Source organism: Alosa alosa, chromosome 11 (genome assembly GCF_017589495.1).
Source record: "Alosa alosa isolate M-15738 ecotype Scorff River chromosome 11, AALO_Geno_1.1, whole genome shotgun sequence".
Classification (NCBI taxonomy): Eukaryota; Metazoa; Chordata; class Actinopteri; order Clupeiformes; family Clupeidae; genus Alosa; species Alosa alosa.
In genome coordinates this window covers 25,606,647-25,627,785 of record NC_063199.1, presented here as the reverse complement: position 1 = coordinate 25,627,785, position 21,139 = coordinate 25,606,647, and the positions used below count along the sequence as shown (strand labels likewise).

At 40.6% G+C, this 21,139-nt stretch overlaps 2 protein-coding genes across 2 annotated transcripts in view; one reads left to right on the top strand and one right to left on the bottom strand.

Moving 5' to 3' along the window:
* LOC125303318 (solute carrier family 23 member 1-like) overlaps positions 1–14,749 on the top strand; it is a 38,942-nt gene extending 24,193 nt beyond the window's left edge. Inside the window, exons 8-13 of the mRNA XM_048257007.1 lie at positions 1,613–1,769; positions 2,063–2,316; positions 11,775–11,939; positions 12,127–12,235; positions 12,531–12,626; positions 14,052–14,749. Coding sequence (XP_048112964.1) covers positions 1,613–1,769; positions 2,063–2,316; positions 11,775–11,939; positions 12,127–12,235; positions 12,531–12,626; positions 14,052–14,311 — 1,041 coding nt within the window. The 3' untranslated portion in view covers positions 14,312–14,749. The remainder of the gene's footprint in view (positions 1–1,612; positions 1,770–2,062; positions 2,317–11,774; positions 11,940–12,126; positions 12,236–12,530; positions 12,627–14,051) is intronic.
* A 176-nt stretch (positions 14,750–14,925) lies between these two features.
* LOC125302816 (protein FAM180A-like) lies at positions 14,926–19,023 on the bottom strand. The gene is made up of 4 exons (XM_048256135.1): positions 18,834–19,023; positions 16,043–16,162; positions 15,504–15,529; positions 14,926–15,412 (listed from the first exon to the last, which is right to left on the bottom strand). Exons 1-4 carry the CDS (start codon positions 18,913–18,915, stop codon positions 15,131–15,133), a joined length of 510 nt encoding a protein of 169 aa, XP_048112092.1. The 5' UTR covers positions 18,916–19,023; the 3' UTR covers positions 14,926–15,130.
* Between the last annotated feature and the right edge of the window lie 2,116 nt (positions 19,024–21,139).

Below are 21,139 nucleotides of genomic sequence, written 5' to 3'. Positions count from 1 at the left end.
GAAAAAAAGACACAGAGTGGTTTAAAACTTTAATTTAATTTTTTTCATTAAGACCTTGTGGGTGTAGTGTTTGAAGTTTTAAAATCCACAATCTCTCTGCTCTTTTCCTCTGTAAAATTGTCCAGCCTGGGTTCCCCCTGGGTTCCCCTGGGTTAGAGTTAGGGTTAGGGTTAGGGTTAGGGTTAGGGTTAGGGTTAGGATTAGGGTTAGAGATTAGGGTTAGGGTTAGGATGCATGTATCATGACAGTGTCGTGTGTTCATGACAGTGTCGTGTCACTGTTATGTCGATAATGTCAAGTAAAGTGTTACCCAACTTGCTCCCAAAATGTTCTGATTCTATTATTATAAAACTTCAAACGTTCATTAAGAATTTTATCTTCAGTAGATGGACTGAGACGGCCATATTTGCAGATGGACGTCATTTGTTTGGCTTTTTTATGCTTGGATTTTGTGAAAGTTACGTTGACATACATGTGACTGCCTTGGCCATAACCCCCTCTCAGCCAGACCTTCTTGGGCCAATCAGAGGCAGAGTAGGGGGTGGGCTCTTGGAGTGGAGGTCACATGTCCCCCCCTTCCTCTTTCTTCTCTTCACCCTTCCCCAACCAATAGGATGTCATGATACATGAACTTACTCACTACTTAACCAATAAGACTAATGATTGCTGACCAGCACTATGCATTCGTTTTTAAAATCTCTAATGTAGATTATGGTATTTCCATACAATACTATTTTTACCTCTATTTTTAAAGCAGAAGTTAAACACCTGACATATGAAATTTGAATATGTATTAGTATTAATAGGACTATTTTTAACATTGCACTTTTGGCATATTTTCATAGGGGCTGTTACGATTTGGAAAATTAGGCTGTAGGCTAGGAATGATGAGGGACTAAACTCAAGGCTTACACCCGGGTAGTGTGAGAAAATGTTTGCCTAAAGATTTAAACTAAACTAAACTTCAGAAGTGCTAAAAACTGAATAGTTGTGAAACTCTGAACATAAAGAAAAAGCAGTAGCACATTAGCCTGGAAAAATCCAAACTCATTCACAAAGTGACAATAAACAGCATCAACAGTCAGGAAACAATGCATGTGGGTCTGCCTTGCTGTAAATACATGCTTATCACAATAAGTTTAGTTTATTAGGCCACTGTAGTAAGACGAAGTAGACTTAAGTTTGGTGTGAGTTATATGTGGGATTTAAACGACCACTACATTGACTCTGTGTTGTTCTAATCTTATTAACTGAGTGGCACTGTTTGAATACCTCCCTCCACACAGATTATTTAAAGCTGACAGAACTAGCCAGAAGTACAAATACTGAACTGGCAGATAGATCATTTGAATACCTATAATAGCCTACTCATTGCATCCATTCTATTAAGAGGTTTAGAAGGGCTGCCAGATTTTTATACAATCTGAACTGATAGTTAGAGAACAAAAGCTGTAATTAGATACATTATGGTCTATTGGCACAATTTTCTTTGCACGCTTCACACACTACTTTTAATACCTAGATTCAATCTCCAAATTAGTACCTCACTGTAGCATTTATTCTTCTGAAGTAAAGCTATTCCATGTGTGTGTGCATCTTTAATATCCTGTAGGTGCTCCTTGGCATCACGCTCTCCTGGCTGATCTGCTACATTCTCACCGTCACCAACGTCCTGCCCTCTGACTCCTCACAATACGGCTACCTGGCACGCACCGACATCAAGGGAGACGTCATAGGCCGGGCACCTTGGTTCACCTTTCCATACCCAGGTATTGATGCCAGTGAACAATTAACCCTCAGGACGAGTTGTTAACAGCCTTGATTAGTTTGTAGTAATCACTCTCACATGTGCTTGAGGAAATGGATTATTATATGTTTGATCAGCATTTATTCATGCTTTATCTCTTTTTGATATTCAGATTTGTTTAAATACAGATTTGTGGTTGGATATGAAAATACAAAGGCACATGCGCTGTTAATTATAGATGCATTGTTCTTTGGGCAAAAAAATAATCACAATAGCGTTTTAAATCCTCTGATATAATCCTCATTCTTTCCTCAGGCCAGTGGGGGCTGCCAACTGTGAGCTTGGCTGGCGTGTTTGGGATCCTAGCAGGGGTGATATCCTCCATGATTGAATCTGTGGGCGACTACCATGCATGTGCCCGCCTCTCTGGGGCCCCTCCTCCACCTAAACATGCCATCAACCGGGGCATTGGCATGGAGGGCTTAGGGTGCCTGCTGGCTGGGGCCTGGGGAACAGGCAATGGAACCACGTCTTTCAGTGAGAACGTAGGGGTCCTCGGCATCACCAAGGTGAGAGACTTAGAGAGGGTTGGTTTCACTCCTGTATAGAAAAGGATGGAAAAAACACAAATAGAAATCACTCTTGTCATCATACCTGCTTGATGAATCTATGGTGAAGAGCTTGCATATGTTTCATCCTAAAATGGCATAAATAATGACATTTTTGTTCATTACTGTATATGACAGAGGACATGATCATGTGTGTTAACATGTAAAGTATGTAGATAGTTGTAGTTTATTTGCAATACCCAAAGCCCTCTGATATTTTGTGTGTGTCATATAATATCATATGCTATGATGATTAAAGTAATCCACTGTGAAACCCTGGAGATCTTATAATGTACAGTGCCTATACAAAGTATTCACCCCCCTTTTATATTTCCACTTTTACTGCTTTTATAAATGGAATCTTGATCAATTTATTTTGGCCTTTTATTACAATAGTTTACAAAAATCCCCTATTTAATGACAAAGTGAAAGCAGATTTCTACAAAGTAATGTTAGTTAATTAAAAATACACTGCTCAAAAACATTAAAGGAACACTTCAGATCTCAATGGGAAAAAAACTCATGCTGGATATCTATACTGATATGCACTGGGTAATGTGTACTGGGTAAAGGATGCCACATTATTTTTTGGTAATGAAAATGATCAACCTACAGAGGCAGTGTTCGAATTATAGACCCTTTCAACAAGGTAAACAAAAACAATGCTTGAACGTTCTATTTGGGCCCCAATCTACTTCCTCTACATTAAGATAACATATGGAATGTTAAAAAGGAAGTCTTGTGGGGCCAACTATGATGCTGATAATGGAACTCTCTTGAAAGGGTCCATACCATCAGCTTCGGGGGGTACAGCTATTTTGACTGATGACGTCACTCTCCATTTTATATAGTCTTACACACATGATTTCACACTTGTGGTTCACAGTCAATTTTCCTTCAAAATATAGGTCATATGACCGTTGCTGGCTGGCTGGCTGGCTGGCCGACAAGGTAAAATAATCTTACTAGCAAGTACAATGCACCCTACACGTTATTGGAAGGGTTGAATTCGGGCAGGGGCAAACACTGTTTTAAACCGTCCATAAAATTCTGCCCCATGCGTAAAAGTGCGCCACAGTCCAAAGATATATTTTGGTTAGCATGGATGCCTCATCTTAGCATACTTCCCAGTTTTGTGTAGATTCATATGCATTATAATAAAACAACACAGAAGGGTGTATGTGCTTTTCAAAGCAATATGTAATCATTTTACTATCAAATTTCAGGATTATGAATTAATCAATTGAATCAATTAAACAATGAAAAGTTAAGTCAATCAACCAATTATGTATCTTTACAAGTTAAGGGTATCAATCAATCATGTTACATTGAACAACAAAGTCAAGTTAAGACAATCAACCAATTATGTATTAATTTAAGAGTATTTATCAATCAATCAGTCAATCATGTTGCAATGAAAAGTCAAGCAACCCCCATCACATTTGAGAGCTTTGAAAGACTCAATCAAATATGTTGCCTTGACCCAGATGTAATCATTTTACTATTAAATTTCAGGATTATGAATTAATCAATTGAATCAATTAAACAATGAAAAGTTAAGTCAATCAACCAATTATGTATCTTTACAAGTTAAGGGTATCAATCAATCATGTTACATTGAACAACAAAGTCAAGTTAAGACAATCAACCAATTATGTATTAATTTAAGAGTATTTATCAATTAATCAGTCAATCATGTTGCAATGAAAAGTCAAGCAACCCCCATCACATTTGAGAGCTTTGAAAGACTCAATCAAATATGTTGCCTTGACCCAGATGTAATCATTTTACTATCAAAATTCAGGATTATGAACGTATCAATAATCCTGGTAAATCAATCAACCAATTATGTATCTTTACAAGTTAAGGGTATCAATCAATCATGTTACATTGAAAAGCTAAGACTCATCCATTTAATTATCTTGAAAAAACTGACCACACTGGTCTTGGCTGGCAATCTTTGCCCTTTCGCCCTGGAACCCATGATGTTGAAAGGCGATGGCCAGATTTCACCCAAGACTCTACAAATGGAGTGGGGTCAAAGCTAGCTAATGGTGGCCCATTCAAATCCAAAAACAGAAGAGAGGTGAGGCTGTCGACACGCAGTTTATTACGTGCTTTCCTGTCAGTGTCATTCAAAGCAGAAAACCCTCTCTCACATTCTGCAGAGGTTGCCAGGTAGGTCTTGCTAGCAATTAGGAGCCGTTTAAGCGTGTCTCCTTCCTTCCTGCCATATTTGAAATCTCTGAAATCCTCTACAGCCTCTCTGCTTCGCTCTCCAAGCAACTTGGCAAACAAGTTGACCTCGGCTTCCCCATATAAAATGAGGTCTTCCTGCTTTTCTGGCCAGGTAGATTTGTCGGGGCTGGATCAGTTGCACCAGATCATTCGTTGGCATTCTAGCAGTCAAGTTGTCCACAACTGCCTGAAAAAACTGATGTCTATCAATCTTTCCTGAACGGACACCAACAAGGGTTACACCTTTGAACTAGCCAACTGACACAAACTTCTCAGCCTTGGAGATGGACTTCCCACCTCTTGTTTTCATTGCTGAGAGGATTTTGACAGTCTGTTGCACATAGTAAAAACTGCTGACAAGTGAGGAGTCTCTTTGCTGCAATTTCAGCGAAAGGTTCTGCAGTTCTCTTAGGATGTCCTTCATGCAGGCCAGGTCATACAGAAAAGTTGAATTGGTAAGATACTTATAAAGTCCAAGGTACTTCTTCCTCATAACATCTGTGTTACTGGCATCTTCACTCTCAGCTCTGAAGAATCTGGCCAGGGCCGGGTAGTTTCTCCAGACAGCTTTCACAGTCTGAAAGCTGCTTGACACCCACCTAATTGTAAATACCTGGTCAATCTTGAGCAGTTGTACGTTTAGATCTCCAGCTGCCTCAAGCAGCAACCGAGTAGTTTTGTGGGACTGGTTGAATAAACTATACAATTTGGAAATGAAAATCTCAAAATGGTTACAGCCAGAGACAGATTTCAGGGAGTCTGCTACAGCCAGTTACAATCGGTGAGCTAGACAGTGAATACATTTTATCCTTGGGAAGTCTTGCTTAAGTTTAGTAATTACACCAGATTTACTACCAGTTAAAACTAAGGCCCCATCTGAAGCAACACTGATAAGATTATGTTGTAAAAAAACATCATCAAAGCCAGCTTCCCTCAGACTTCCTCTCAACAAATTATAAATAGAAGTGGCATCTGTGCCCTCCTTCAACTCAACTAGATCTAGGAAGACATTGTCAATATCGCCATCTCCATTAACATCACATCGGATAAAAATAATCAGGTATGCTCGCCCAAACACAGTGCTCTCATCTATTGTAACAGTGATGCGAGAGTTCTTTTCTATAATTGTTCTGACTAGCTTTTTTTTCCATTTCATGTGCAATGTGGTCTATGATTTCTGAGCAAGAGTGGTCTGATCGGTGCACCTCCCCCACTACAGCACCATTAAAGGAGAATTCCGGTGTGATATTGACCTAAAGTGTGTTGAAACATGATACCGAGTGTGAACGTATGTCTCATAGCCCATCTTGGCTTGTCCCCTGCACTCCAAAATCTGGCGCTAGTTAGCCGATGCTACCAACAGCTTTTTCAATGGTGGTGCTTTGGCATCGGGCTAGCCATGCAAATAAATCACTGTTTTACACCATTTAGGAGGCTCAATGTATCTCCACACTTCATTGGTAGACTTCCGAGGGCCCTGACATTTAAAACGAGACATTGAGAACTTTGAAAAAGCACGGGTAGTTTACTTACAAGACGATTTATACAGACAGTATCTTCACAAAGTTTAGCGTTTGCAGCCATCTTGAATTTAGTCACGATAAGTCGAGCGACGAGTAAGAATTGAACAGGTATGATAAGGGATCAGATTCCAAAAATAATTCTGTGGAAATGCATGGATTCCAGTTCCATGGATGCTTGACAGTCTGTGGTGCAACCTGCCTGTGTTGGATGGACCAAAACATAATGTCCAAGAGGTGTTCTACTGGATTTACGTCAGGGGAGTGTGGGGGACAGTCAATGGTATCAATGCCTTCATCCTCCAGGAACTGCCTGCACACTCTCGCCACATGTGGCCGGCCATTGTTGTGCACCAGGGGGAACCCAGCGGCCTCTGCATAGAGGTCTGTGCGTCCCTCTAAGGGTATGCCTCCCCAGACCATCACTGACCCACCACCAAATCGGTCATGCTGAATGATGTTGCAGGCAGCATAATGTTCTCCACAACATGTCCAGACCCTTTCACGTCTGTCACATGTGCTCAGAGTGAACCTGCCCTCATCTGTGAAAAGCACAGGGCGCCAATGGCGGACCTGCCAATTTTGTATTCTATGTTAAATGGCAATTGAGCTCCACAGTGCTGGGCAGTGAGCACAGATCCCTCTAGAGGCCATCGGGCCCTCAGGCCACCCTCATGAAGTCTGTTTCTGACAGTGTGGTCAGAGACATTCACACCAGCGGCCTGCTGGAGGTCATTTTGTAGGGCTCTGGCAGGGCTCCTACTGTTCCTCCTTGCACAAAGGAGCAGATACTGGTCCTGCTGCTGGGTAAAGGATCTTCTACCACACTGTCCAGCTCTCTTAGAGCAACTGCCTGTCTCCAGTAATCTCCTTTTGAGACTGCGCTGGGAGACACAGAAGTCCTGGCAATGGAATGTATTGGTGTGCCATTCTGGAGGAGTTGGTACTGGCTTATGCTACCAGTAGTGACACTGACCCTACCCAAATGCGAAACTTGTGAAAAATCACCCAAGGATAAAGATGGAAAAATGATCAGTTGCACCAGCTGTAAAACCATTCCTGTTTTGGGGGTCGTCTCATTGTTGCCCCTCTAGTGCACCTGTTGTTAACTTTGATGACACCAAAGCAGGTGAAACTGATTCACAACCACCTCTGTTACGTAACTGGCTAGACCAATAGCTTACAAGTTTGATAGACTTGTTGCTATACTCCTATGAAGTTATGAAGGGAAGTGTTCCCTTATTTATTTTGAGCAGTGTATATTACCGGTATGCAAAATAAGTGATTGCATAAATATTCACCCTCTTCAAGTCAGCATTGAGTAATTGCACCTTTGGCCGCAATTAAAACATGGAGTCTGCGTAGATAGGATAGTGCAATTGTACGCTCTGCCAGGTTGCAAGGGGAGCAGCCAGCTTCAGAGTCCAGCTTCAGATTTTCTACAGGATTGAGGTCTGGACTTTGACTCTGCATTCACCTTGTTGTCTTTGCCAAAAATAGCATCTACATGTAGTCTGACCCAAAAAGCTCAATTTTGGTCTCATCAGACCAACAAACCTTCTTCCATTTCACCTTCCATTCGTCCTTTTTTAAAACTGTCTGTGGTTTGTGGTGCCCTCAAGGTGTCAGGGAGAGCATTCCACAGACAAGGGGCAGCAGCACAGAAAGCCCTATACCCCATGGTCTTGAGGTTTGTTCTGGGTATGTGGAGGTAGTTTGAGTGAGTGGAGCGGAGGGAGCGTGTTGTGTTTTGTGGGGTGAGTAGTTCTTTGGGGTATGGGGGGGCATTTCCATAGATGCATTGGTGAGTGATGAGGGAAATGTATTCAGTCCTGGAGGAAGGGAGGGAAGCCTGTGGAGTGAGTTAAGAACAGAGGTAAAGTGCTCGTATTTCCGCACTCTCATCAGGATCCTAGCTGCAGAGTTTTGGATGTATTCGAGCCGCTGGAGGCTCTTGCTAGGGATCCCGATGAGAATCTGGGAGGGAGAGGGCGGGGAGGAGTTTGGCAATATTACAGAGGTGGAAGAAGGAGATCTTGCAGAGGTGGTTGATGTGGGATTCATAGGTGAGTTGGGGGTCCATTTTAATGCCAAGGTTGGTGACTGATGAGGAGAGGGGGATGCGACCAGAGAAGATGATGCTGGTTATGGATGATGACTGGGTCTGCTGAGGGGTGCCAACCTGATGGCTTCAGTTTTGGAGTTGTTACTGTAAGTTGGAGGAAGTTGTGTTTCATCCACACCTTTATCTCCTCCAGACAGGTGGTGAGTCTTTCTGTCTTTCTGAGTCTTTCAGGAGGTGGTGGTCTTTCTGAAGGAGATGTCGCGTTTAGGCTAAGTGATGTTGGGTGAGGATGGCAGCCCCATGAAAATGGCCTTATGATCAGACACACCCAGGTCATAAACCAGGAGGTTGGAGAGAGGGCCAGAGTTAGTGATGACCAGGTCCAGGGTGTGCCCCCTGGTGTGGGTGGGGACATCAACAAGTTGCCCTAAATTGAAGCAGTCCAGTAACTGGAGGAATTCAGCTACAAAACGGCAGGAGTGGATGTTCATATCGCCCTAAATTATATCAGCAGAGGATGTACAGAAAGTTGTGAGAAGATTTGACATCTCAGAGATAAAGGATGAGTTTGGTTTTGGTGGTCGGTAAATGAGAATAACCAGCATTGGGGAGGGGGGCTTACATTTAAATGCAAGACATTCAAATGAAGACAGTTCAGGTAAGGGCAACGGGGACAAATCCAGATCGCTGCAATAGATGATTGATAGATTGACACCACAACCTATGCTGCGAGCTTTCTGGAGATAGCTGTACCCCAGAGGACAGCTCTCATTGAGAGAGGTAAAAGTATCTGGTTGGTGCCAGGTCTCTGTAATGCACATAAAATCAAGACATTTATCAAGGATATGGTCATTTACAGTATGAGGCAAGATTTGTTTGAGAGTGATTGGGCATTAAACAGCTCAATTTTGATATTGGAAGAGGCAAAAAGTCTATGTAGTAGACTATAGTCCACTCCACGTTTTCCATCCTGCTCTCTGGAGGTTGTTTTCATGGAGACACCCAGGCTACTTGTCCAGTAGGAAACAAGTCCAATAAGAGCATAGAATGGTGAAGTTTGACTGGTGAAGAACTCTGGAATAAGTTGCTGCATGCATAGTATCAACATCTCAGCTGCTAAAGCTTTTAACTTCTTCAGAGTTGTCATAGGTGCTTTGGTGGCCTCCCCCACCATTATTCTTGGTGTACCCAGGGCAGGCTTAGTAACAATTACTCTTATATGGTTGTCTATATACAGTATACATTAGTGATGTCAAAATAAACTAGAAAACGCAATTCCAGGGAATTACCAGTGCATGAAAATGCAAAACATATGGTGTGAAATATATTGTTAAAACAGATGATGTGCTAATTGGCAACCAACATGATGAGGTTTAATACAGTTGAAATGACTGAACTAGGTAGATGAGGTTTAATATAGTTGGAATGACTGAACAGATAGGTGGATAGTTTAAAAGGTTAAATTATTTGCTAGGTAGACGAGGTTTAATATAGTTGGAATGACTGGACAGTTAAATAGGTGGATAGTTTAAATGGTTAAATTATCTACTAGGTAGATGAGATTTAATATAGTTGGAATGACTGAACTAGGTAGATGAGGTTTAATATAGTTGGAATGACTGAACAGTTAAATAGGTGGATAGTGTAAAAGGTTAAATTATTTGCTAGGTAGATGAGGTTTAATAGTTGGAATGACTGAACTAGGTAGATGAGGTTTAATATAGCCTGGCCACCTGGCCTAGGATTCTAATTGCTTAATGGCAGTCTTAATAGGGCCATATCCTATGCTTAAAGCCTGAGACAGAGTATATAGTTTTAAAAATGTAGATAGTGTAATGGATGTTGATAGACAGAAAGTTGAATGGATGTTGATAGGCAGATTGGTTAATGGATGTTGATGGATAGTTTAATGGGTGGATGAGTGAATGGTTTGAAGAGGATGAATGGATAGAAAGTTGGTTGAAATGTGCCTTATATCCTTGTAGAATGGAGAGATACAGAGAGAGTTGGCCTAGTTCAGCAGAAAGCAGTTGATACAGGTGCAATCAGTTGAACTGATTCTTTGATGGGGCCTAGATTTGCAGCTGGAAGTTGATACAGGTGCAAATCGCATGCTGCTAATCAATGCTAAAATGTTAACTATCTTAACCATGTTACTTAGCTAACCTAGCTAATCATTTTTAGCAGTTATGCTAACTATGCTAACTAACATGTTAACTATGCTAACCATGTTACTTAGCTAACTTAGCTAATCATTTTTAACAGTTATGCTAACTATGCTAATTAGCATGCTAACATGCTAGCATGCTAACTATGATAACCATATTACTTAGCTAACTTAGCTAATTATTTTTAGCAGTTATGTTAACTAAAGATGTTAACATGCTAATTATGCTAACTATGCTAACCATGTTACTTAGCTGACTTAGCTAATCATTTTAAGTAGTTTTGCTAAAAATCTTAATAAAGATCTTAACATGTTAGCATGCTAACTATCTTAACCATGTGACTTAGCTAATCATTTTTTAAGCAGTTTTGCTAAAAAATGCTAAACCAGCATGCTAACTATGTTAACCATGTGACTTAGCTAACTAGCTAATCATTTTTAGCAGTTTTCCTAAAAATTCTAATTAGCATGCTAACTATCTTAACCATGTTACTTAGCTAACTTAGCTAATCATTTTTAGCAGTTTTGTTAAAATGCTAATAGCATCTTAACATGCTAGCATGCTAACTATGCTAACCATGTGACTTAGCTAACTTAGCTAATCATTTTAAGCAGTTTTGTTAAAAATGTTAATTAGCATGCTAACATCTTGCATGCTAACTATCTTAACCATGTGACTTAGCTAACTTAGCTAACTAGCTACAGTGGGTAGGAGTCATAGTTGATGACAAGTAACAGTTACAATGGCTGAACAGTTAAAAAGTTCAGTAGTTTAAAGGGTTAAATTGTTTAACAGTGAAATATTGTAGTGAGGACTTTTATTTTGAAACAGTTTTTGGCAGAGGAAGCAGTTGAACAGGATGTGTAGTCTTAATAGGGCCAGTTTGTATGCTTAAAGCCTGAGACTGGCAGTTGGTCCAGGTGGCCCGAACACCTGCCATAGGATTCTAATTGCTTAACGGCTCTATTGTGATGTCATCAGCCCATGTTAAGTCTATGGGAAATTTTGACTAGTTTTTTAATTAATAGTTTAAAAAGTATAAAAGTTACAAAGTTGAAAAATACAAAGCCCACATGTCCTAAGTAAGACCCTCGTAACATAGTTTGAATGAAGTTTCTAATGTTAAACGGTTTAAGCTGCATTAACTTCGTTAGAAGAAGAAGAAGAAAAAAAAGCCTTGGAATAACAGTACAGTGCATTTTCATGCACTGTAATTATTAATCCAAGTGATTAATCAAAAAATAAAACATGCTTGGTTTGTTTGAAGGGTGGGGCCAAAGAACCTTCAGTGGATGACTTCCTTTTGAGGGCTGCTGAAGTAACTTGCGTGTACCTCTCTAGACTAGTGGGGTGTTTCTTCTGAGGAGAAAGTGAATACTTTTTAGAGGCACTGTATATGAATAACATGGAGTTGACATCTTTGTCCAGGTGGGCAGTAGGAGTGTGATCATTGCCAGTGGTTTCCTAATGATCATCATGGGCCTCTTTGGCAAAATCGCTGCCATATTCACCACCATTCCCACACCTATCATCGGAGGCATGTTCCTGGTCATGTTCGGAGTCATAGCCGCTGCGGGAGTGTCCAACCTCCAGGTGAGCTGCCCTCGTTTGAAACCATGGCAACGCTAAGACTAGCTTGCTTTCATGTAGATCATGCGGCAGGGCCTGATTTATTCATAACAATAATGGGAAATTCAGCGTATGACGTGATTTCACTGAGGGTAATGGAGAACTGTCTTGTGAGGGTCATTAAAATCCTATGGTCATGTGTTTCTTATAGTACACTGATATGAACTCCTCCCGCAACATTTTCATCTTTGGCTTCTCCATGTTCACTGGACTGGTCATTCCCAACTGGACACTCAAAAACCCCACAGCCATCACGACAGGTAAAAATTTTACTATTTCACTGGATCCTGATTCTTCTTCCCTATGTTGCAGCTTACTTTCCATTTGTTATGAAAAAATACTGTCCTAGATGCTAGAACATGAAGAAGTAGTAGAGGTGTATGTTGTTGTTGTATGTTATGCAGGTTATGTATGTTTTTTTTGTAAAGCATCTCTGAGTGTTGAAAAGTGAGTTAGCACAATTAAAAAAAATAGGGCTGTTCCAATAAGACCAAGATTATCATTATGCGGATGATAAGACGCACACAAGTGAAAATGGTTCTGTGTCCACTGCAGGGATAGTTGAGATTGACCAGGTGATGCAGGTGCTTCTGACGACCAGTATGTTTGTTGGGGGCTTCTTTGGGTTCATCCTAGACAACACCATCCCAGGTAAGTCTCCTTAAAGGCACCAACTTAACATAACATTTCCAAAATCATTTGGATGCACATTACCTTATAACATGACGAACGGCACTTCTGCAATTGTCTGAGCGGCCCTCTATATAGGCGATTACCGACGTAGTAACGTTCTGGCCCCGATCGTGCGCAAGGTGGCGCAAAGCACAATGCAAAGCTTCTTACACTCAATAAAGTGTTGATTTTATCTTGTCTTTTATTAAACCTTGCGCCCAGAGGCATGGCAATTAACAACATAAGGTGTTGTCTGGCGTATGATCGAAAAATCGCTATCTTACACCCTCTAAAAATCATTATGCCACTGACCAAGAAAAACCTGGTCTATAATGAAAGGCGCATATAAAGCACAGCTGAAGATGCACTGTCACGAGATGTAAGCAGCAACTCCTCTGCAGGATATCCTTAGGATTTTTATTCAGTCATTCAAATATTAATGGGGTAAGTGTTGCTTTTTTCAGGCTGTTTTTCGATGGTAACCATTCAATACTGAAAGTAGTTACTGTGTTGTTGACTATGAGACCAAGGTAAGGTTAGTTTCACTTTGCCTATGAGTTCAATTACTAGACGAGTGCAGATGCATGTACTGTAGGCTATACACTACTTGTCACAAACAGGTTTTAGTAAAGCAAGGTTTAGTGGAATCCCTGTTCTATACGGTCCTTCAAATTCCTTCAAAATCACCGCTGACTATCAAAATACCGATGCTTACTGTTGAAGGGAATGGCAGATGTCATTCTCATTGGTTTAAAGAATGTTAAGCCCAAAACACACTCATGACTGATTAAGAAACATAAGAACAACCCTTTTGCGCCCAGCACCTGGGGTTTGATCACATAATCGCGCCATTAAATTAGTGAATGTGGACTGGCCACGCCTTTAATGTCTATAAAGTTTCTGCTTCTGGCCATTCGTTTGTGATCGCTGTAATACAGCCCTCTGTGTTCAAAATCGAAACAGAAAAGAGCTGTTATGCTACAGGAATTTGGAGATTTTTCTCTACAGACTGCTGTTGGTGAATTCCCTCTATATTATATTGGAGTTATGTTCATTCTTTGTTGCAAAAGACGCATGTTTAGTTTGTTTATTATTGCGCTTCTCAACTGTAGGGGGACCCTGACAGCAAATCTTGTTTATTGCTGCTTTAATGCCCCTGTGTAGTTTTAGACAGAAATGGTTCTGGCATGGACCTATCCAATAAGCATGATCTGCAATGTACCGCAATGACCTTCTCTGTACCGTGTGTGTCTTGATGCCATTTTGTAGCTGAATAACTATTTCATTGGATTATGGGATTCCTTAGAATCCTTTAAAACAACATTATACCTTTTCATCTCTTATACTCACACCACACCCCACCCCACCCCACGCTGTCCCTCCCTTCCTGCCTGTCCCACTCAGGGACCAAACGTGAGCGGGGCATCATCGCATGGAACAAAACTCACGAGGAGGACTCGAACGTCACCATCGAGAGTGACGAGGTGTACAACCTGCCCTTTAACCTCAGTGCCCGCCTATCCTCCGTACCGTGGGTACGTTACATTCCTTTCTGCCCATACCAACCGAGCCGCAGCCCATCTGATGGCACTCCCGAGAGTTCGGGCTCGCTGCACGTCCTCAAGGAGACCTCCACAGATATCGTTGCTTCAGTGGGCCTATAATGGCTATGGCTCCCCCTGTGGTGTGGGTTGCTATTGCAACTCAGGCAGCTGACTGGGAAGTTTAATTCTGCTTGAAAAGATCCCTGGTCCAAAGTGTTCAATGTGTTTAGCTTAGTATCGACAGCATATTTTGCACTGCTTTTACAGTTTTTATTTTTATCCTTCATGGACAGTTGCCAAGTTTGTGTCCTGGCATTAAAGAATGTTGTTTTTAAGTATTTTGGGTATGTAAAATCATTCACTTTACTTTTTGTCTTTCCTCAGCATAAAAATATACACCATACCTTTTGTATTTAAAGTTACTACTACGCTGTACAAATCATTTGGTTTTGGTGCTTTAAAATAGCCAGAGTTTTATCATAACCTATCAGGCACCTTGGAAATAATTTTCTGAAGCAAGATTCAGGATATGTCATGCAATGAAATGTAAAGTATTAAACAGAGTTATATAAACATGTATGTATTGTCTTTTATAGAGCTTTGAATGGTCTTTTATAGACTTTTGAAAGCTGATTCTGTGTGCACTGGCTGTACAATTCTTTATGATAAACATGTTGTTTATTAAAATTGAAAAAAAAATATTAGGAATTACTATGTCATACACACATACACATAAAAATGCATTTGTCCGTCACAAAAAAAGAAAAAACATATGGCCAAATATATGCACATTCTATGAATGTTTGTCACTCAAGAGGGTCCAGTGCCCCATTCAAGTGACCTGGCATTAAACACAGGTTATCATCTGTAGCTGTGTACCTGTAGCTGCAAGGTGTCTTTTAATGGCCCTGAAGACCTCTACAAGCGACAAGTCTGTAGTCATTTAGCGGCAAGGTCTCTTTTAATAGCCCTGAAGAGCTCTACAAAGGACTCGGCCCAGAGCTCCCTCTGGTGGTGGCTGGAGGCTTGTGCCACATGTTGGGCAGAGTACACCATCGTCAGGATAGTGCGCTCAAAGTCCTCCCGCCTCAGAGTGGCGCTGCCTGCATGCTGCGAGAGGGCAGAGGTCAAGCGGCGTATGTCTGTCAGCTTCTTTGGCAGGAAGTCCTCACAGATGACCTCTAGGATGTGTGTGTGTCGCAGGGACGCCAGCTCCTGCGTCTAAGATCTTTTGAGGAGGAGAGAGCAGACAGACTTGGCATGAAAGGTACTCTCAGTGAACAAGACTAAAGCTGTGTCTCAAACCGCATACTTCCACCAGTACACTGCTAGTGTGCACTGAGGTAAAGGAACACTTACCGAAAGTGATGCCCATTTAGTGTGAGTAGTGTCTATTGTTCCACACTGAACTTTTTGACTGTTATTAGGGAGTCATCCAGGTACTTTCAGTGCACTGAGTTTTTGCATTATCTGCATTAGCCTATATACTTAAACTAAATACTTGAAGTGTGCAAGTAAGCTGTTTGAGACGCAGCCTAAGAAGTCAGATGCAGATATATGTCTAGACAACAGGAGCTGTTCATCACAATCTTTCATCAGTGAGAGAATTCAAATGCATGCTCTCTCTCTCTCTCTCTATCACTTACATAATATAAAGCTGGGGAACACAGTCTTGGATGTTCTTTGTCATTAAAAAATGGCATAATTTATTCATCATTGTTTTATCACAAAGGAATGTACAGTATTTCAATGTATTAGATTCTCTAGACTAATAATAGAGAAAGGATTCATATTTTTTAGCTTGAAACACATATTGATTCAATTTATAAAACTAATAGTTGAAGCTTAAACTCTCCTCAGGATGCAAGCCTACCTCATAGAATAGATCAACATCTTTGATGGACTTCTGAAAGACAGGATTCACCATTGCTGCGGTCCCTCTCCTCGCTCTGTGCACAGCAGGAAAGAGAGCTGGAAAGAGGACAGACAGCGGAGACAGAAATACACTGACATGTCAACATGATTAGCGATGTTTTTTTGGCATCATCCGTCAAAGTATTCTGCTCTAATCCACTGTGTATTTTGGCAATAAGCCAGACTGACAAAAACAGCAAAGAAGAATGATACTTTCAGTGAAGATTTTGTAATCTGTAGACATGGATGTACAGTAGCCTGCTGTGACAGATGCACTGTGGAGACAACATGTTTTATAGCTATCATGCAAAAGCTCATCTTATTTCAGAACAGCAGAGGGTCCGTTCAGTTCATAGACCTCTTTGATGTGGCCAACAACCATAGAGATTTGTAGATATATTGTATGTAGATATAGACACATTCTCTCTCTTCAGAGCCCCTGATATCAAACCCATATGCTGCATGCTACCAGTTTTGGAGATCTGAAGCATGGACCTGCGTTTCATACATTTGAGAATAAGCCTCTGTTTGGACATCAGGTTGCAAGTCTGATGTTAACATGTATTCCGTTTGGCCTGTTAATTGGAACAGGAAGACATGATTAGAAGGACACTTCTTGAAACAGCACTGCCCTCAATCACTCCCTGAAATCAAACTTTAAAATTGGACAGCACAAGCAATGAGGAGATATTATCTACAGGAGCCCAGAACTGAAAATTAGGAGGTTGGAAATGGGAGAAGGGTTGAGCAGCAGTTTCTTCTTAAAGCAAATAAAGAAAAGCCAGGCAGCTACAGTGCTACACTCTGGGGTCATGATGTTAAAGAATATATGAAAGATCCACTTTTTGAACTAAATTAGGGGGGGAAATGAACTTTTCCACGATATTTTACTTTTTTGAAACCCACCTGTATAATTTGTTTACTTCTACTTTTGGATGTATTTCCCCATAGTAAGGGATTTCTGAGTGGTTGGAGATCGAACCATCACCATGGAAACTGTTGTCTGTGTGTGTTTCCATACAATTGGCTGATTTAAAGTTTCTCCTTTTACAATGAGTCACAGCAGTGATGGAAGGCCATTAAGGAATACTTCGGAGGTGATGTAAAAGTTTTATGCACTCCTGGACTTTGGTGGGGAAACTCAACTAGTAGAAATATAAATGATATATGATGGAAGTATAAATCATTCATACCAACCTTCATTGCAAGTGTGTCTGACATATTTTTCACAAATGCTTAATCGTTACTGCACAATCCACCAATGCAATTTACAAGTCTGTCCTAACATTAAATGTTAATCAGAATCCACCACATTCCTGAGAAATTATCTGTCAGAATATGGAGAGTAGACAGTCTCAGTCTTTGTGCTATGCTAACATGCCTGTGTGGCCTTAATCATCTTCTACCATGCCGACTGACTGTGAAGCAGATCTGGCCCTGAGCTAGCTGCTCAGTGGGATGAAATGGTGTTTTCATTCTTGTGGGTCTGCCTATTTCCTGCAGCATACTTGAAATCTCTTCCTTGCTCTGTATCAGAAGCATGTGGGAACGCTTCAGCCAGTAGCTGTCAACTCAAAAATGGAGTTCAGTCATCACATAGTCACATGAGAGAATATTAAGAACTCAGTGCAGCTGTGCGGCATGAAGCCTTGCAAAGACACACAACACAATAGAGAAAAACTATGTCCCATTACTGTCACACACACACACACACTAGACATGAGCTTAAAATTCTCCTATACTAGGTGATGTGCAACAACTGAATCAGACCAGGCAATGATGTGTGCAGATGTGTGGCGTTAGGGATTGTTTTGCAAATGGTTTTAGCTGGCTTGTATGATGGCTAATTCGCCTCTGAAGCATCTGTGCTAATAAACACAACTCAGTGTGCAGTCAGTCACTCACACATGTTTTAAATCTAGTGACAAAACACGGACAAATGTCAAAACAGGCTATGCTCAGAATAGAATGTGTGGCTCTGATTATGCCCAAAAATAGTGTGTGACATTAATTAAGCATCATCATGAAGCTTACGCCCTGGGCATCACAATAGCACAATGATGCACTGTGTGCCTGGCACCAAAACAATATCAACAGTCAACATACAACTGGTAGGGATTTAAAGAGACCTATTGACAAAATCAGAGCTTTTCAGTATTAGACAGTGTGAAAGTAAAAATAAAATAACACAAATACAATCAAAACAGATTTTTACATATTACAAATATCAATTTTCACATATTCAGATGTCTCACACAGGGAGTGGAATATATCTCACTGCCTAAAAGGGACTTTTAATTATTTTTAACATTTTTTTTTAAAAAGAATTGTACATTTAGAATGAGCTGGCACCATCTTTCCATTTTCCAATGAGAGGAATCTCAACACAAGGAGAGAGAGAGAGAGAAAGGCATATGTGAAACACATTGCCTGTCTCTGATACCTGAGCTCTAGAAATAACAATACCTTCTTGAGAAACAGAAGAATACCCTTTCTGAATTGACCTTAATACCAAGTAACCCTTGTGAATAAACACAGTATATTCCCTAACGCAAACAGCGTGACACATCCTGACTGCTATTTGTAAACACACTCATGTGTAAGTCATTAGGTACTATAATTTGAAGTGTGGTGTACTGCAGGTCAACACATCATGGACAAAATCCACAGGACCAATACCACAGTGCTACACAGTACAAGAGAGATCCAAACAGATATGGAATCTTACCTCTGTACTGCCGTGCTGTACTGAAACAGAAAAATAAAGCACACTGGAGAAGAGTGAGGATGACGAACCATCTGGGTGCCATGCTGAAGTCAGCACCATCGGTCAGAGAGATGAGAGAGAGATACACTCCACTTTCGTTCACTATTGGCACCAAAGCTAAGAGCAAAAGCCCCAACCCAGTGTGGTCATGAAGAGAGAGACGGTCTAGTACTCCACAGATCAAAACAAAAGCCCCAGAATGATGTAGCCTTGACTAAAATCCCCCAAAAACACCATCGGTCAAAATAACAGCCCCAGCAAACCATAAAATCACAGTCTTCTCTCAACAGCACACTAAATGTCCTCTCTTGTGGCTTTCTTTTCTTATGGTACTTCTCTTTCTGTCATTGTTGCTCTTGCTCACTCCTTCCCCCCCCTCTCTCTTCTCTCGCTCTATCTCTCTCTCCTACTTAGCCAGTACTTTCTTTTTTGTCACTGCATCTGGATCTCATCAGGTGGAGCAGAGCAGGAGCACTGCTGATGCTCTTAGCTGCTGCTTATCCCAGTTCTGGGGCTCACACATCACATATCAGCACCTAGGCTCACCTGCACTGCACATCACCACAGCAGCGAGGGGACTCGCTCTCTGGATGCTCGTTCTTCGTCAGCATGGACATTACTTCTGTCATCGTTCATTCTCATCGTCATCTGTTTACAGTTTTTCACAATTATTTTAACACAACCTCCCATTCTTAAACTACATTCACAAAACCTTCTGTGGTTCTGCACTTTTGCAAATTCTTAACAATCACCTCAAAACTATTTTTCTTGTGCTCTATAACAAACAATGTCATCATTCACAATTTACAAAGCAGTCAAAATGAAAACACTACTGAGCAGTCATTACACACTACTTCAAACAATGAAAACACAGTGCCCAGGGCAAGGCATATAGATCCAGGAGAAATGTTCATTGTTTACATTACAGTATGTGTATGTATAGAGTAAATGCATTTTGCATCTAAAAAAAGTAAAACAAGAATAAAACAAAAGCAAGAAAATAAAGACATTTCAGTACATTAAATGAGAAGTACATTACAGTCGACAGCCTACAATGTACTCTAAATGCCTCACTGTTTCTGTCCAATGTTGATATGAACCTGCACTATTCAGCAACCTACTGTACTTGCACTCTACTTACCTACTAGCTTATATTGGTTGTGTCACATCATTTGAAACAAGTGGTATCAATTTTGAGTCGTGTTTAACGGATGACATCTGTGCTTTCTTTGTGTTTACTTTTTTAGCCACTTGTGCAATAGGCATTCCAAGTGCATCAAAGTGCAAAATGTGTTTTATTCCATGAGAATGTGTTTAGAGTTTTGCAAAAAGAATTAATGAGATCTGCAAATTGTGTTTTACCAGGTGAAAACTGTTTATGGTTTTGCCAAAAGGAGTTTAGTGTTTTAGCAATTGTGAAAAACTGAAATGCAGATAACAAATTCACTTTTTTGTAGAAAAATGCATTTTGCAACCTAAAACTTTTACATCATATGTACAAAATCTGTCCAATATTGTGCCTTCTAATGGACTTATTACAGTTTTTGGCTATTGCTTACACACTTTTTGCAGAATTAGACTCATTGTGTCAAAACTCTACATACAGCCAAACAATTCATAGCACTTGAACAACTCACTCAATCACAGCACTTGAGTAAACAACTCACATCTATCCCAAAATGAAATACTGCAATCAAAACTCAAGAATCCTTTCTAAAAATGTAATTATTGCAACAAAACCATTAACCATTTGACGTACTCTTTCAAATCAACAGCAACACACTGCAGTCTTTGTGTTTCAGACTCAGTCTTCTGTGAAACTCAAAAGTAGAATTCCTGTAGTAATCAGCTGACATTTTTTGCAACAAAAGTTTTTATAAAATAAAAACATTCTTACAGAACTAAATAGAATCACAATTTCCAATGCAATACTGTAAGTGAATGTACTCTATAAAAATGTAACAAAAGAACAAAACAAAAGTAAAAAACAATTACTGGAGAAATTGCTATTGATTGCTATCTTGTGTGTGTGTGTGTGTGTGTGTGTGTGTGTGAGATCTGGCCACAAGTCCTCGTCCTCTCAGGCTAGGCAACGGGGAAAATATCACCATTGAACTGACCCCACCTCAATATCTCTGCATGCCCCTTCCATTCCTTGCTAAAGACAATGCAGGTATGTGGTTAATGGTCATGTACTTTTCATAGAGTGGACCGGGCACTGGAGAGGTCTATAGTGGGCACTAGAGTGGACCGGGCACTAGGCAGTG

Coding starts and splice junctions, on each gene's coding strand:
- LOC125302816 (XM_048256135.1), bottom strand. CDS start 18,915: ATGGCACCCAGATGGTTCGTCATCCTCACTCTTCTCCAGTGTGCTTTA. Junction 16,163..18,833: donor TACAGCACGGCAGTACAGAG/GTAAGATTCCAT, acceptor TCCTCTTTCCAG/CTCTCTTTCCTGCTGTGCAC. Junction 15,530..16,042: donor AGGCTTGCATCCTGAGGAGA/GTTTAAGCTTCA, acceptor CCTTTACCTCAG/TGCACACTAGCAGTGTACTG.